The following is a 17,448-nucleotide window of genomic DNA, read 5'->3' as shown; positions in this document are numbered from 1 at the left end:
GCAGGGATGGACTGGCCGAGGGTCTGGATGCTCTGGTTCAACCATGGCCAACAGAGGGGCTGTTGTGCATGTTCCCTCCGTGGCCATTAGTGGGCAGAGTTCTTCTCCGCATTGTTCGCCATCCGGGTCTGGTGGTTCTGGTGGCTCCAGATTGGCCTCGGCATCCGTGATACGCAGATCTGGTGACACTCTGGTGGCGGATCCTCTTCCTCTGCCTCCCTTGGATGACCTTCTGACGCAGGGTCCCATTCCCATGTTCGACCCGTCTTGGCTTTTGAAAGGGGTCGCCTTGGTAAGAAGGGGTATTCAGATAGGGTGATTTCTACACTCTTGGGGTCCTGGAGGCTTTCTACCTCTCAGGCTTCTGTGTGGATTTGGCACTTCTTTGATGGGTGGTGCCAGGTGCGGGGAGTGGTCTCTCTTCGCGTTTCTGTGCCTAATATCCTAGAGTTCTTGCAAGATGGCCTGGATAGAGGCCTGGCTTCGGCTTCTCTCCGGGTTCAGCTTGTGGCCTTGTCAGCCTTTCGGGGGTTTGTGACGGGTCAGCGTTTGACAGCCATTCCTGATGTGATTCGCTTTTTGCGGGCGGCCAAGGTGCTCAGGCCTCCCGTGCGGTCCTCTATTCCCTCTTGGAATCTCAGTCTGGTTCTCTCTATTCTGATGCACCCGCCCTTCGAACCGTTGGGCGGCTGCTCTTTGAAGGACCTTACTCTAAAGACGGTCTTTTTGGTGGACATTTCTTCCGCTAGGTGTGTTTCTGAGCTACAGGTTTTCTCTTGTAGGGCTCCCTTCTTGGAGTTTTCTAGGGAGCAGGTTGTCTTGAGGCCTGTTCCTTCCTTTTCTGCCGAAAGTAGTTTTTCCTTTTCATGTCAATCAATCTGTGGTCCTCCCGGTCTTGGGTAGTTGGGAGGGCTCTTCTGAGCAAAGACAGCTGAGCAAGTTGGATGTTGGTCGGGTCCTTCGCTCTTATGTGCAACGGACCCAGGAGATCAGGAAATAAAATCATCTCTTTGTCCTTCTGACTGGTCCTCTTAGGGGGGCTGGCGCTTCTAGGGCTACTATTGCATGCTAGATCAAGGAGACTATTGCTTCCGCTTCTCTTCTGGGGCAGCAGCCCGTTCCGGAGTTTCTCAAAGCTCATTCTACTCGGGGTCAGGCGACTTCTTGGGCTGAGTCGTCGCTCGTGCCTCCAGTGGACATTTGTAAGGCTGCGGTTTGGTCTTCCTTGTATTCCTTTGTCAGACTCTTTCGGGTAGATGTTCTGGCGCGTCAGGACGCGGTGTTCGGTGTATGTGTTCTGGTGTCAGCCCTTCGGGGGTCCCGCCCGTGTGAGGGACTGCTTTGGTACGTCCCATTCGTAAAGATTAACCTCTACTGGTCTGGAGAGTGCTAAAGAAGGAGAAATTAGGTTCTTACCTGCTAATTTACTTTCTTTTAGCTTCTCCAGACCAGTAGAGGTCCCCACCCTGTCTGTTGTTGTTGTTGTTGGGGCTGTTTCGCGGGCAGTTTTTGGTTTTTGCTGCGGGTTCTAGTATTTTTCTAGGGCCGGGGAGAATTAAAGAACAGCGGCTGTGGCTCGGCTGGCTTAGCTGGCGAGCTGTGGGGACATTTTCCTTCTGGTATTTCTCCTCTGCATTTTCCAACAGCATTTGGGTATGTTATTTGTTACTCCTGTTCGGAGTATTGTTTTCTTTCTGTTTTCCAGTTCTTAGTTCTGCTTGGCTATTCAGCAGACTGATGTAAATAGAGATGGGAGTATATTATATACTGTCCCACAGTTTTGTTTTCAGTCTCCATCTGCTGGTCATGATTGGATATATACCCATTTGTAAAGATTAACCTCTACTGGTCTGGAGAAGCTAAAAGAAAGTAAATTAGCAGGTAAGAACCTAATTTCTCCTTATACTTTAGAAGAAAGGCGGGAGAGGGGAGATATGATAAAGATGTTTAAATAACCTTTGTGGTGTAAATGCGCATGAGTCCAGTCTCATTTGAAAGGAAGCATTGGAATGAAAGGGCATAGGATGAAGTTAATAACATAATAATAATAACTTTATTTTTGTATACCGCCATACCCAGGGAGTTCTAGGCGGTTCACATCAATTAATCAGGTTTACAAGCAACAAAGTCGTTAAGTTAAACATGAAAGGAATATAAAAGTCCTTGGAGTTAACAGGTTGGTAATGAACAATAAGAAGGAGTAAGAGGAGAGTTCAGATCATTGGTGGATGGGATGAGAGAAGTGGAAGAAAGGGATTAGGGGGTCTGTCCGTGGAATAAGTGAGTTTTGAGTAGTTTTCTGAAGTCGAGGTAGGTGGGGGCCTCGAGCACAATTTGGGCTAGCCATAGGTTCTGTTTGGCCGCCTGGAAGGTGAAGGTTTTGTCGAGGAACCTTTTGAGGTGGCATAGTTTTAGGGAGGGGTAGGCGAATAGATGGATTCTGCTGCGAGAGTTCTTATTGTTACAATTCAGGTTGAAGTAAGGGTTGAGGTAGCTCGGAGATAAACCAAATACAGTTTTGTAGAAGAGTTGATAGGCTCAGAAAGGGTGGTAGATATGTGGAACAGTCTCCTGGAGGATGTGGTGGAGACTGAGACTGTATCTGAATTCAAGAAGGCGTGGGTTAGGCACGTGTAATCTCTTAGAGGAAGAGATAATTGTTAAGAGTAGCCCGAGAGCTCGTCTCGACGGGCTAAGGGTAACACGGGGCTGGGAGCCCTATGTAGCCCGCGATAGGGTAGGAGCGGGGGGGGGGGGGAGTTGGAATGGGAAGTTAATTAGTGAGGGGAGGGACGCGCACCAAAAGGCAGGAGTGTGATAGGGCAGAATGAGAGAGTGGGCGGCGCTGGAGGAGGTCTTAAAGCCGGGACCTTGGAGGACTTGGTTTTTTCACGGTCCTCCAGGGCGGCTTTTTCCCCGCCCACCCGCCCTTTATTGGTGGCCTTGGTAGCTCGGGTGGCGGGTCTCCTGAGCTACTGGGTGCTGGGGCTCATCCGGCGATGAGCGGAGGGACGGCTGGGAGCCGTGCCTTGGGGTCTACTGACCTGGTTAAAGGGGCATGAGGTCATGCCACCCCTCAGACTCTTGCTGTTCATGGCGGAATCGGGGGCAATTTATTGATGATTACACCGGGTAGCTCGGGAGGAGCTGGCAGATCTTGTTATATGGAAGTTACTGTGTTAAGGATGTTAATTTATGCAAATTTATTTAATTGCTGTTTTGCGGCTATATTCCAAATTTTTGTGTGTGGACTCAGTTATTAGAACAAGGTATAGGGTGTGGGGGTGGGTGTATGGGCGGTAATGGGAGCTATCCAGATCCCGCTGTTACTGCGGATGAGCAGACTAGATGGGCCATTTGGCCTTTATCTGCCATCATGTTTTTATGTTTCTATGACTAATAGATTAAAGTATTTCAGTACTTGTTAGAAAATCTCTGTGGCAACCTCATTGATTGAAAATGGATACAAGATTTTATACCAATGGTAACTATGTACCTGAGTGTTTGGCAAGAATGCATTGTACTGGGGAGGATCAATGCTGGCATAACTTGTTGGAGTAGAGAGATGTTTTATCATATATGGTGGACCTGTCCTGTTTCTGCTTTTAGGAAGAACCTTATCTGCCAATTCCAAGAATGTAGGTCTGCAATGCTCCCTGCAGACAAATTGCTGTTGGCTACAATATAAAGTAGCAGATATTCCTAAAGAAACCCATAATTCATGTCCTCTAAGATTCTGGTGGCACAGCACTTGAACAAATCAAATGGCTCCTCTTTAGAATTAGTTTATATAAAAGTAGATTATTACTGTTTGATGTCCCAAATGACTGCTTGGAAATATGACAGGATTGTCTTTCTTCATATACAAAATACACAAAATGGAAAACACGAATATCAGCTGAGAACTCTTTTTTGGGGATTTTTTTCTCCCATGATGAGCTTTTTTAACTGGACCACATGTGATTTATAGTATACAGACTGGGGTTGAGGGGGGAGGGAATACACGTTGTTCCAAACAAAAAGTTGTATATTTTATAACAATGTTTGTATATTTGCATGATTTATAAGTAGAGAAAAAAAAATGATAATCTGAACTTCAGTCAGTTTCCCCCAAAGCGTATAGTCAAGTGTTGAATAGGTTTCAGGATATATAGTCTGTAAACTGTTACATTATTATATTTCTTTGATGGAATGTTTGGAGGGCATTATTGTTAGCATTATGAGGTACAGTAAGATTCCATGTATAAGGTCTGTCCAAAAAGTTCCAGGACAGTTTGATTACACACCAACAGGAAGTTCTTGTGAGACGGGCTAGGCGCCATTGAGTAGCTTGAAACCTCCTTTTTTTCCATTTGTTTATCTGTTTTCGTCTCCGAGCTACAGCAGCTTTTGTGAAAGTGTGTTTTCATGATCGGCTATTTTTCATCATGTATGACCTCAATGAGCAGTGCTACAGTGTGAAATTCTGTTTTAAATTGGGTAAGACCACTACAGAAACTTATGAAAATATTGAAAGTGGCTTATGGGGAACATGTCATGGAAGGTGTTTTAAATGTGTCAAAATTCCCAAATTTTGTGCAAAAAAACATGATGACAGTTCTTCTCCAGTTACTTTACTCTCCTGAATTGACCCCTGCTGACTTCTTGTTTCTTAAACTTAAATGCATGCTGAAACAAAAGTGATTTGACACCATTGAAGACAAAAAAAGCAAAATTTGAGGCATCAACTTTTGGTGATTCCAGAAGATGCGTTTAAGGACTGTGGAAATGACATTGGGAAAAGTGTATACGTAAGGAAGGGGACCCAATGGAATAAGTTGTAAGATTATTTAATATATTTTTATAAAATCAGTCCTGGAACTTTTTGAATAGACCTCGTATGTTGGTTATAAATAATACTGAGGCACTGTTTTGTAAGATATTTTCTTTATTAATCAGTTAATAAAAAGAGTTCATAATAAAAAAAATAATAATTGAAAAATCCAAATTTTTTTGCCTAAAGCTATATCAATTTTTAAGGAGAAAAATAGCTCCTCTTAGTATCTAAGAACATGGGCCAACGAGTTCATGATCTTACCTCTTCCTTCCTGTTTTCTCCCTGTTGAAGATCCTTGCTTCAAAGGCAGTGGGCAAAATGATTTGCCTGGGCAACCTCAGGAGTTACTTGAACAAATAACTGACTTGCAGTGTTTCTTCCTTGCAGATTAGGTACATTTTGGCTGAACAATTCAATATACAGCTAAAATTTAAGTATGGGAAGGTAAATGTGTGTTCCAGGTGCAAGGTTCTGCTTTTCTGTTATCTCTGCTACAGATGATAATCAAAAAGATGTGCTGTTAGTTTAAGCCTGTGTAGTAATGAATATCTGATTAAAGATAATAGGATTGATTAGCTAGCTGTCTTTAGTGCCACTGAATACTGACCCTCCCCTGAAAGTCCAATTTTACCATGCAGTATATTATTCAATCTTATTCCAGGTGCTGCGAGAGGTTAAAGTTCTAGCTGGCCTTCAACATCCTAATATTGTAGGATATCATACAGCCTGGATGGAGCAAGTGCAACCACCAAATCCAATACGTGAGTATTGCACTTCTGTTGTGTTAAGGGCCGGGCATTAAGCATTTTTTTCTGTAGATAGAAGCATTTAAGAAAAACTTTTTAGTGCATCGAGCTCTTGATTTTTAATTTCTTGCAAGTTGGAGAAGGATACAGTAGGCTGGGAAAAGTAAACAGATTACAAAACCTTACATTTGAAATAATTACTCATAAAGGATGATGAAACCTTGAGAGCTAATCCAACTTCCATATACAGTCTTGCTAGGACAGGCTAAAATTCTATATGCTGGCAGAATAACTGAAGGGAAGCTTCCTCGCTTTGGTATTAACTTGAAAGCTGCAGAAATCATGCATTTCTGCTTAAATTAGGAGATTGTGTCTTTCTAATCTTTTGCCTAGAAACATCAAGATTGGGGTGAATATCATCTTTCCAGTGTTATATTTATGGTTTTAAATTTATTATTACATTACATTACATTAGGGATTTCTATTCCGCCATTACCTTGCGGTTCAAGGCGGATTACAAGTGGTTTGTCAGGACATTAGAAGTATTTAGGGAGTAGTTTGTACATTTCTTTGAGTTGCTAAGGATTACATTAGAATTGTCATGGTATTAGAAGTACTTATGGAGTAGTTGCAGGTGATGCTTGGGACATTTCTGATTGAGTTGGTTAGGTTTTCTGTGTTTTTTGAATAGAAGGGTTTTTATTTCTTTTTTGAAGGTTTTGTAGTCTGTGATCGAGGTCAATAGGTTGTAGAGTTGGAGTTGGAGTGTTGCAGCTCGAGTGGCTAGGAGGTTGTCATACAGTTTTTGGTTGGAAGGTGTGTGAATGATGCGTGGGTTCTCCTATGTCTGATGTGGACTGATCATGTGCCATCTGTTGCAAAAATCCGGGAAAAGAAAGTTTCTCTGAAGGAGAAGAAGCTCCGGCAGGTGAACGTCCAGGGGCGACCCAGAAGCAGAAAAGTCCACATCAGAGGTCCAATGTGATCAGAGCCGTGCATTTACTGGACTAACGCGAGGTCAGCAGGACTTACCCAGAGTGAGTTGTCGGTGCGGTTTTGGTCAGCATGGACGGCGTCGGAGATGAACTGGGCTCCGTGTCCATTGCAGCGCCGAACCGTTGTTTTTGTTGAAGCAACCGATTTTTTAAGAGTGCGCTTCTGAAGGGACGAGCAGCAGGAGCAGGAGTCGACATGGTGGACTACTGATGTGGACTTCCCCGTCCCTCAGTAATGGAAAACTTATGAATCTGTGATCAGTCTGTATCAGTAACCTCTCAGCCAGTTAGGTTTTCAGGATATTCATGACGACTGCATGCAGATTTCTCTCATGAATATTAATTGTGGATATCTTAAAAACCTGACTGGCTGGGATGCCTTCAGGACCAAGTTTGGGAGCCACTGCCCTAGCTAATTTGACTTACATCCTCTTTCCCATTCTCCTGTGACAAGACAGATATTTCTGTAACTAGTCCAGTCAAGCCTTATCAAATGAGAGCTCTGTCTGGCTAGAATGAATCTGCTTTGAGGAAAACATCCTTAAAGCAGTACTTTGATAATTGTCTTATACCAGTCCTTGGAGGCAGGGGTACTTGCTAGTCTGTCTTTATGATCTTTTCAACTTTCAAATAATTAAGTATACTGGATTGCTTCTCAGTATTGAAAGACTAGAGCAACACAGCTATGGAGCTGCTCACTTGTTTGCCTGATTGTCTTGTTGATGGAGAAAGCAAAGCTGCTTACCTGTAACAGGTGTATTCCATAGAATCCGGAAAGAATACTATTTAAATTCTACTGTATACTATTTAAAACTATAAACGGAGACAGCCCAAACTACCTGAACATCCGCCTCCTCCAAACTACCTCAATCAGGCATAGGAAAACTCACACTCCTTTCACACACCCTCCAATCAAAGAAGTTAAACAGAAAAAAACTATATGACGGCCTCCTAGCCACTTAAGCAGCAAAACTAGACAACCAAATCTCCAATCTACTGATAACAATCCCAGCCTACAAGATCTTCAGAAAAGAAATAGACTATACTCTTCAAGAAATCCCTGAATAAGTCTTAACACCACAAGTACCTTCCTTCTTCCTATCTTCTTCCTGACTCCCCAAATCTACCTGATCTACTCTTTACTTTCTCTGGAAATGACCAGAGATCTTCTTTTGTAACCCACCTTCTATAACTCTTTTGTAATCCGCCTTGAACCGCAAGGTTATGGCGGAATAGAAATCTCTAATCAAGCACACAATCCTTCCTGCCTCTTTGAGACTTTCATTACTCCTTGAGTTGTGGAACCGACTGAGCAGTCAAGTACAGAATAATTTTCCAATCCATGCTCACCTTCCTGGGAGTCAAAACCTCCTGGAATAACCTCGCAGGGACAGTTATAATAATAATAATAGTTTATTTTTCTATACTGCCAAACCAGTTCATGACGGTTTACACAATAATAATTACACTAGGCAATTAAAAATACAAAGCCATATAACAATTATTTTAAATGAAAATAACACAGTTCAAAATAAAATACTAAATAGCAAAATACAACCCTATAAAAACTATAAAAGATAGTAATTACACAATACAGGTTGATTATACTAAAATAAATAAAAATAGTCTGGAATTGTTTAAATGAATGATCATAAGATAGTAGAAACTGACTCCGATAACAAATTTTAAGAATAAAATTAATATTGTGTTTTGTAATGTTTAAATAGATAAGTTTTAAGATCTTTCTGAAACTGATAATAGGTAAGGGATAGGGAAACTGAAATAACTACTATTTGATAACTATTATCTACATGATGATAATAATAACAACAACTTTATTCTTGTATACTGCCACACCACATTAGTTCTAGACAGCTTACATCAAGAAGACTGTACAAACAGCAAACATACACATCCTATGATACAACTGTAATATTCAAGTTACAAGTTTCTTAGTTAGATATAATTTTTCCACATGTACCTTTTTTCTTTTGCTTAGTATGATTAGGTCCTTCTCCTTTTCTCCGCTTTCTCCCCCTTCATGCCCCCAAACACCCTTTTCCCACTGCAGGTTGCCTTGAGCCTGTTTAGGTTTGTGCGACGCACAAAGATTAGATTAGATCAGGCTCTTATGTGCAAGAAAGACCATGCATTCTCTGCTTCCTATTTAATCCCAGTGCTGTGTGAAGACATTAGCCACTTGTATGGCTAGCTAATTTTGCTTTCTACAGAGAACAGTTTTTATAGGTAAGCAACATTTCATTTGGAGCGCAATGCCTCGGGAGTTATGGGAAGGAACATAAGAGTAGCCTTACTGGGTCAGACCAATGGTCCATAAAGCCCAGTAGCCCTTTCTCACAGTGGCCAATCCAGGTCCCTAGTACCTGGCCAAAACCCAAGGAGTGGCAACATTCCATTATCTCAGAGTAAGCAAGATTCCAGAACCCCGAATAGTAGCAACATTTCAAACAGAATCTCCAAAGAGTAGCAAGATTCTAGAATCCCAGAGTATAGAAATATTCCATGCTACCGATCCAGGGCAAGCAGTGGCTTCCCCCATGTCTTTCTCAATAACAGACTTTTCCTCCAGGAAGTTATCCAAACCTTTCTTAAAACCAGATACGCTATCCGCTCTTACCACATCCTCTGGCAATGCGTTCCAGAGCTTAACTATTCTCTGAGTGAAAAAAAAATTCATCCTATTGGTTTTAAAAGTATTTCCCTATACCTTCATCTAGTGTCCCCTAGTCTTTGTTATTTTTTGATGGAGTGAAAAATCGATCCACTTGTACCCATTCTACTCCACTCAGTCTTAGAACGTTTCAAAGGCAAATTAAAATCATTTCTTTTTAAAGATGCGTTCAACCTATAATCCTCTGTTTCAATCTTTGTTTACAGACAGACCACCCCCCCTCCCTCCACTGTACAATCCTTAACCATAGGACTTGAATCTCTTTTCCATTACCCTTCGTTTCCGTGCATTGATTTGTTTTGTTTTTTTTGTTTGTCACCCAAACTCACAATTTTTAATATGTACACCACTCAGAAATTTGATGGATGGTTTATCAAATTTTAATAAAACTTGAAACTTGGGAAAAAAATGTGATTTGTTCCAGAATAATCTTCATTTTGTTCAATTGTTAGGTAAGCCAGAATGTAAGCTGCAAGCACTGGACAGCTCTTCTAACCAGGAATATAACAGGTAAATATATTTGCTGTGAAATGTTTTACTTAGGAGTTGTAGAGTTTATTTAACACAGGATACATATGAGGGGCTGCTGAAAGTTCTCAGCCTAACCAAGAAGAGAATGATGTGGAGCCATGAAACTTACAAGTTATTCTACTCTTTTCTTGACACTTTTCATGTATTTTTAATTGACTGAGATTCCCCCACTTTGGACAAATAATCACATCGATGGAAATTGCTAATTGAAGCACATCTTTGGTATAATCCTAGATAGTTTCGGTTTTGCACTGACGAGTCCTCAAATCTAAGATGTGGAATGAGAGAAAACAACAACAAAAAAACATTCTGTTTCCTTTTTATCCTACTAGACAAGTCCATGCCAATAGGTCATGAAAGTAGAGAAACTGAATTCTTCCAGTGATGACACTAGTATAAATACTGATGCAGCCTGGAACTCTTTAGTATTTTTCTATCTCCACCAGATGGTGAAAGTTGGACTGGTGCACCACGATTTTACTTGGTATGCCCGACTCCTCATATTGCAGTCCAGAGCCTATGTCCTTTTGGTTGAGTCTCTTGGGTTTCAGGCCATGTTCCTTAACTCAGCTGAGTTAAGAGGGGTCCAGCCCTTGTAAGCCCCAAGCCTTAGCATGCGGGCTTTCGCTATGTGAAGTGTACTGACAGAGGTTCGTGTGGGTGGATAAAGTTCTCCAATAAAATTATTTTTTTAAAGAAAATGGACACATGGAGATTTTGGGCAGAAAGGTGACACATACTAGCAGGTCAGAGCAGGGAGGAGACTTTTTTCCCTGGTGGGGTAAGTGTGCCGAGGTTGGATCTGTTGGGCAGTGGCACATTAATATTAAAATCTGTTACATACTGCGTGAGAGTTAAAACTATCCAAGCCATGTACAAAAGCACTTCCCCTTCCTAAATCCTTCTATCCTAAAACCCCTCAACTGAAAACATTGTTCTACCTCATTCTTCAATATTCTCCAATAACATGTTGAAACCACCATCAATTGGTGGCAGTCTCTTCTTGCCTAGGGGAAAGCAATGAAGGGCCTTTGGGAGCCAGTGACAGAGCAGTGCTGCTAGTTTCTACTGCCCCATATACAATAGGGTAGAAGATGCCATGTCTCCCGTCAGGAACATGGCAAAGGTCGTCCCATGAGAAGATAGTTTTGTCCTCTTGGAGAAAAATTGCAGTGATGCTTTAACTTCTCCTAGCCTCCCAACACTGGCTGCAGGTGGCCTGACTTTAGTGGGAATATTTTTATTTATTTTTCACATTTTTAACCCACGTACAATATGAACATATATAGTAAAAGAAAACCAAGAACAGCACAAGTTGCCTATCAAAATTCAAGCTGAGTTGAGCACGTGAAGCATAAGGTAGAAGAGCAGGGATATAACATAAGAATAGCCTTACTGGGTCAGACCAAAGGTCCATCAAGCCCAGTAGTCCATTCTCACAGTGGCCAATCCAGGTCACTAGTACCTGGCCAAAACCCAAAAAGCAACATTCTATGCTACTGATCCAGGGCATGCAGTGACTTGCCCTATGTCTTTCCCAATAACAGAATTTGGAGATTGCCTTTTCCCACTCCCTCACCCTGGAGAGGCTTCAGCTTCAGGGAGAGGAAGTCTAGGGTCTTTGAAGCCACACTTATATAGAAACAGATGGCAGATAGAGGCCAAATAGCCCATCCAATCTGCCCATCTGCATTAACCATTATCTCTTCCTCTCTCTAAGAGATCCCATGCTTTCTTGAATTCCGACACAGTCTCTGCCTCCACCACCTCTTCTGGGAGATTGTTCCATGCATCTACCACCCTTTCTGTAAAAAGGTATTTCCTTAGTTTACTCCTGAGCCTATCGCCTCTTAACTTCATCCTATTACCTCTCATTCCTGAGCTTCTTTTCAAATGAAAGAGACTCGATTCATAGAAACATAGAAAATGACGGCAGAAAAGGGCTATAGCCCACCAAGTCTGCCCATTCCAATTATCCGCCCCCCCAGAGTTCACTCCCCTAGAGATCCCACGTGAATATCCCATTTCCTCTTAAAATCCGTCACGCTGCTGGCCTCAATCACCTGCAGTGGGAGTCTATTCCAATGATCCACCACTCTTTCGGTGAAGAAGTACTTCCTGGAGTCGCTCTGAAATTTCCCTCCCCCCATTTTCAGTGGATGCCCTCTGGTGGTTGAGGGTCCCATGAGACAGAAGAGATCATCTTCCGACTCGATACGTCCCGGGATGTACTTATACGTTTCAATCATGTCTCCCCGTTCTCTTCTTTCCTCAAGTGAATACAGCCGCAATTTTTTTAGTCTTTCTTCATACGTGAGATCCTTGAGCCCCCAGACCATCCTTGTCGCCATTCGTTGAACCGACTCGATCCTCAGTATGTCCTTACGGTAGTGTGGTCTCCAGAACGGAACACAGTACTCCAAGTGAGGCCTCACCATGGATCTGTATAACGGCATCATTACTTCAGGTCTCCTGCTGACAAAACCTCTGCGGAGACAACCCATCATCTGTCTTGCCCTGGAGGAAGCCTTCTCCACTTGATTGGCAGCCTTCATGTCCTTACTGATAATCACTCCTAGATCGCGTTCTGCCATGGTCTTAACCAATGTTTCACCATTCAGTACATAAGTTCTACGCGGATTTCTCTTGCCCAGGTGCATTATCTTGCATTTTTTAGCATTGAAGCCTAGCTGCCAAGTAGTTGACCATCTTTCCAGCAGCAGTAGATCATGTGTCATATTGTCAGGTAATACGCTTTTGCCTACTATTCATGTGCATTTGTGGCACGTAGGTATTTAAACGTCTCAATCGTAACTCCCCTCTCCTGCCTTTCCTCTAAAGTATACAGATTGAGATCTTTAAGTCTGTCCCCATAAGCCTTATGACGAAGACCACACACCATTTTAGTAGCCTTTCTCTGGACCAACTCCATCCTTTTTATATCTTTATGAAGGTGCGGTATCCAGAATAGTACACAATATTCTAAATGAGGTCTCGCCAGAATCTTATGCAGAGGCATCAATACCTCCTTTTTCCTACTGTCCATACCTCTTTCTATGCACCCTAGCATCCTTCTAGCTTTCATCATCACCTTTTCAACCTGTTTGGCCACCTTAAGATCATCACATACAATCACACACGTCTTGCTGTTCTGTCGTGCACATAAGTTCTTCACCTCCTAAACTGTACCATTCCTTCGGGTTTTTGCAGCTCAAATGCATGACCTTGCATTTCTTAGCATTAAATTTTAGCTGCCAAATTTCATACCACTCTTCAAGCTTCTCTAGTTCTTTCTTTCATGTCATTCACACCCTCTGGGGTGTCTACTCTATTGCAGATTTTGGTATCATCTGCAAAGAGGCAAGTATTACCTGACATCCCTTCAGCAATATCGCTTATAAAAATGTTAAAAAGAACAGGCCCAAGAACAGAACCTTGAGGCACACAACTGGTAACATCCCTTTCCTCAGAGCGATCTCCATTGACCACTACTCTCTGTTGTTTTCCACTCAACCAATTCCTGACCCAGCCCATCACTTTGTGGCCCATCCCGAGGGCACTTAGTTTATTTATTAGACATCTGTTTCAAGTTTCAAGTTTATTCAGGTTTTTGATTAAACGTTTATCCAAAGGTACAATGCATTGTACATAACAAAAATTTTTAAAAAGTTAACAAGGAAAGTAATATTTTAACAAATTAGACATACAATATTAAATTGTGAGACATACTTGGGTAAACTAACTTATTTAACCCACGAGAAACAACGGGAAAAAAGGGGAGAACTACAATTTTTCTTTGCAAAAATCTAAATACACAACATCTAGCGCACTCCCTCTATCCAATTCTCTGGTCACCCAGTCAAAGAAATTGATCAGCTTTGTCTGACAAGACCTACCTCTACTGAATCCATGTTGCTTCCAGTCCTGTAATCCACCAGATTCCAGAAACTTCACCATTCTCTGTTTTAAAAGTGTTTCCATTAATTTGCTTACCACATAAGTCAGACTTGCTAGCCTGTAATTCCCTACTTCTTCCTTAATTCTACTTTTGTGTAGAGGGACCACAACTGCCCTTCTCCAGTCCTCCAGTACCACTCCCGACTCTAGAGAAGCATTGAAAAGGTCAGTCAGATAATTTCAGTGTGTGTGCAGTGGGCTGTACTGAGGAGATTAACCCCCCTGAGTTGAGATGTCATCTGCCAGCTGTGGAGAGATCTCATGGCTTAGGGCCTCAAGGGGCTGGGCAGATTGTTCCATCTCCTTAAGGTTGTTACACTATTATTCTGTTTATAGGGTGGCTTAGCACTTTAAGGATGCACACAGCTAATAGGTGGAACATTTATTTATTTGTTCAATTTTCTATACCATTCTCCCCAGGGAGCTCAGAATGGTTTACATGAATTTATTCAGGTACTCAAGCATTTTTCCCTGTCTACCCCGGTGGGCTCACAATCTATTTAATGTGCCTGTGGCAATGGGGAGATTAAGTGATTTACCCAGGGTCACAAGGAGCAGCGTGGGTTTGAACCCACAACCTCAGGGTGCAGAGGCTGTAGCTTTAACCACTGCTCCACACACTTAAGAAGGGCTCACCTCTTCTGCCATTAGAATTCAGGCCTTTTTGGCTTACCACTGTGATGTGGCCCAGAAGTTATCCTATATAATAAAACTCTAAGCGCCGCATGCGCACTTAGGGTTTTGTGTTCCCTGCCGCTGTGGTGTGTGATCCGTGGCCGGATTCTATTTTAGAACGCAGTGGCAGGGAACACTCTGGAGCTTCCCCCCCCTCACTCACTGTGAAAGAAACTGCTGTCGCCACTGTCGTTCCTTCTGCTCCCCTCTTTGGAGTGTCCAGTGCAGGCCAACGGGGTTCCTGGGCAGCTGAATGCAGTCTCCAGGCAGCCGCAGCCTCAGCAAACACTGGTCTTCCTCCCAGCTCGGGTCCAGAGCCTTTCCAGTGTCGTTGTCTTCGCCCTTCCCCACCCCCCCTCCCCGGCGCATCTGATCCTCAGTTGAGCCTCCCATCCGACCCTCCAACCGCGGTCTGGCCGCCCCCCTTCCCTTCCCAAAGTCCTGACAAACCTCTTGACTAGCAGCGGCCGCAGCACTCTAAACATGCTGCTTTGCGGCCTTCTGCTGCCCTGATTTGCTCTTTCGGTGACGCAGCAGAGGGAATCGCGGGCAGTAGAAGGCGGCGAAGCAGCCTGTTTAGAGTGCTGCGGCTGCTGCTCGAGCCGGGAGGTTTCTGGTCGCCTTGCGGTGGGAGGGTCGAATGGGAGGGTAAGTGAGGTCGGCTGCACTTCGGCGGTAGTGGTGGTGGTGGGGGGGAGATGGAAACATGCTGCTTTCAAGGGTTCTACTGCAGAGGGGAATGGGAGGGAGGGTTAGAAAAATGATAGGTTCTACTGTACAGGGGGGTTGGGAGGGAGGCAGGCAGGCTGGCTGGCTTTGGGTGTGGGGGGGCACTGAGGGCACTAAAGACATAGGAGGCACTAAGGACATAGGAAGGTGGCACTGGGGGTACTAAGGACATAGGAGGCACTAAGGGTATAGGAAGGAGGCACTGAGGGCACTAAGGACATAGGAGGCACTGAGGGCACTAAGGACATAGGAAGGGCACTAGGAACATAGGAAGGAGGCACTAAGGACATAGGATGGGACACTAAGGACAGGAAGGAGGCACTGGGGGCACTGAGGACATAGGAGGCACTGAGGGCACTAAGGACATAGGAAGGAGGCACTGAGGTCACTAAGGACATAGGATGGGACACTAAGGACAGGAAGGAGGCACTGGGGGCACTAAGGACATAGGAAGGAGGCACTGAGGTTACTAAGGACATAGGATGGGACACTAAGGACATAGGAAGGTGGCACTGGGGGCACTAAGGACATAGGAAGGAGGCACTGAGAGCACTAAAGACAAGATGGGACACTAAGGACATAGGAAAGGGGTCACAGAGAGTCAGGCAGGCATGGCACAACAGAGAAATACAGGCAGGCAGGGGGCCAGGGAGACAGAAAGAAAGACACAGGGGGGCCAGGGAGAGAGACAGACAGAAAGAATGACAGACAGCGTACACGGAGAGAGAGAAAAAGAAAAAAAAAAAGATAGACAGACATCTACTCTAGCACCCGTTAATGTAACGGGCTTAAACACTAGTTATAATAATAATTTTATTTTTATGCCGCAATACCTCGCAGTTCAATGAGATTTACAATAAGTAAAGAGCTGTAAAAACACAGTGATAATACATAAAAAAAATGTGTAGTAGAATAAAATCACAATCTAAAATTGACAAGTGTCATACAAATTTATCAAACAAGTAGGTTTTCAAAGACCTTCTAAAAGCCTGATAAGAAGAGGAAATCCTATTAAGAAATCCTTTGTAAACACAACCTTTTAATGATGGTAAGGAGAACAGGGAAATCGATTAATTTCAGATCATTCAAAGTGATTTAAAAGATAACTTGGAGCAAAGCCAAACAGTGTTTTTATAGCATAGAGAAGCAAATTTAAAAATTATTCTCATTTTTACCAGAAGCCAATGCAACTTTTGATAGTAAGGTGTCGCATGTTCCAATTTTTTCAAATTAAAAATCAAACACACTGCTTGAGCAGACTGCTGGACATGATGGACCACTGGTTTGACCCAGCAGCGGCAATTCTTATGGTTTTCTTATAAGAACCAAGATTAATAATATTATAGTAGTCCATTGTGCGTAAAATCAAAGAATGGACTAGCAGTCTGAAAGATGAAAAGTCAAAATAAGATTTTATAATATGAAGTTTCCACAATAAGAAGAAACTTTTTTTTTTTTTAACCAAGGCATCAGTTTGAGCATTAAAAGTTAATGATCAATCTAAAGTAACTCCCAGTATTTTAATAGTAGTACTGATAGGATAATCAATTCCATTTCATTTCAAAGAGGTCTCTTTGATTCTATTTGTTGCACTTGCCAAAAAGATTTTCATTTTTTCGGTATTTAGAGGTGGCTTGCCTGGGGCAGCCTTTCTGGCAGACATGCTTTACAATCTTGACTACATTGCCTCAGTCATTAGGTCCACGGTGGTGGTAAGACAGCCTGCATCCTTTGTTGGAAAACTGTTCCAGTGGCTTAGAGGATTTCCTGGGTAGAAGCTTGGGCAGTCTTACCTGAGTTTATTTGCAGAACTACAATATACTTTTATGAAGCACTATAAGATTGATGTCTTGGCTGAGGTGATTGCTGCTTTTGGCAGAGCAGTGATTCAGAGAGCTTGCCTTCCCCTTCACTATGAGCTATTGGTTTTGTAAGTCCCCAGTGGTCTGTTCCGGTCTAACAGGATGAAAAGGAAGGTAAATTTTTATTTGTACCTATTGATTTCCTTTCCTTGAACCCTGATAGACCAGTCCAGGCTCACTCTGGAAGACTACAACACTGGGGAATTGCCTCTAGGCCAGGGGTAGGAAACTCCGGTCCTCAAGAGCTATATTCCAGCTGGGTTTTCAGGATTTCCCCAATGAATATGCATGAGATCTATTTGCATGCACTGCTTTCAATGCATATTCATTGGGGAAATCCTGAAAACCCGACTGGAATACGGCTCTCGAGGACCGGAGTTCCCTACCCCTGCTCTAGGCTTTCTTTGCTCTCTCTCCTTTTTACCCTATAGTGTAAATTAGTTTA

At 43.0% G+C, this 17,448-nt stretch overlaps 1 protein-coding gene across 3 annotated transcripts in view; it reads left to right on the top strand.

Annotated features, from left to right (window-relative positions):
* The window catches only part of EIF2AK1 (eukaryotic translation initiation factor 2 alpha kinase 1), a 92,534-nt gene that overhangs the window by 39,399 nt on the left and 35,687 nt on the right, over positions 1-17,448 (top strand). For all 3 annotated transcript variants that reach the window (XM_033962772.1, XM_033962771.1, XM_033962770.1), the window contains exons 7-8: positions 5,478-5,577; positions 9,702-9,759. In XM_033962772.1, the coding sequence (XP_033818663.1) occupies positions 5,478-5,577; positions 9,702-9,759 (158 nt within the window). The remainder of the gene's footprint in view (positions 1-5,477; positions 5,578-9,701; positions 9,760-17,448) is intronic.

This window comes from Geotrypetes seraphini, chromosome 11 (assembly GCF_902459505.1).
Source record: "Geotrypetes seraphini chromosome 11, aGeoSer1.1, whole genome shotgun sequence".
Lineage (NCBI taxonomy): Eukaryota > Metazoa > Chordata > Amphibia > Gymnophiona > Dermophiidae > Geotrypetes > Geotrypetes seraphini.
This window is presented reverse-complemented; position numbering and strand designations above follow the sequence as displayed.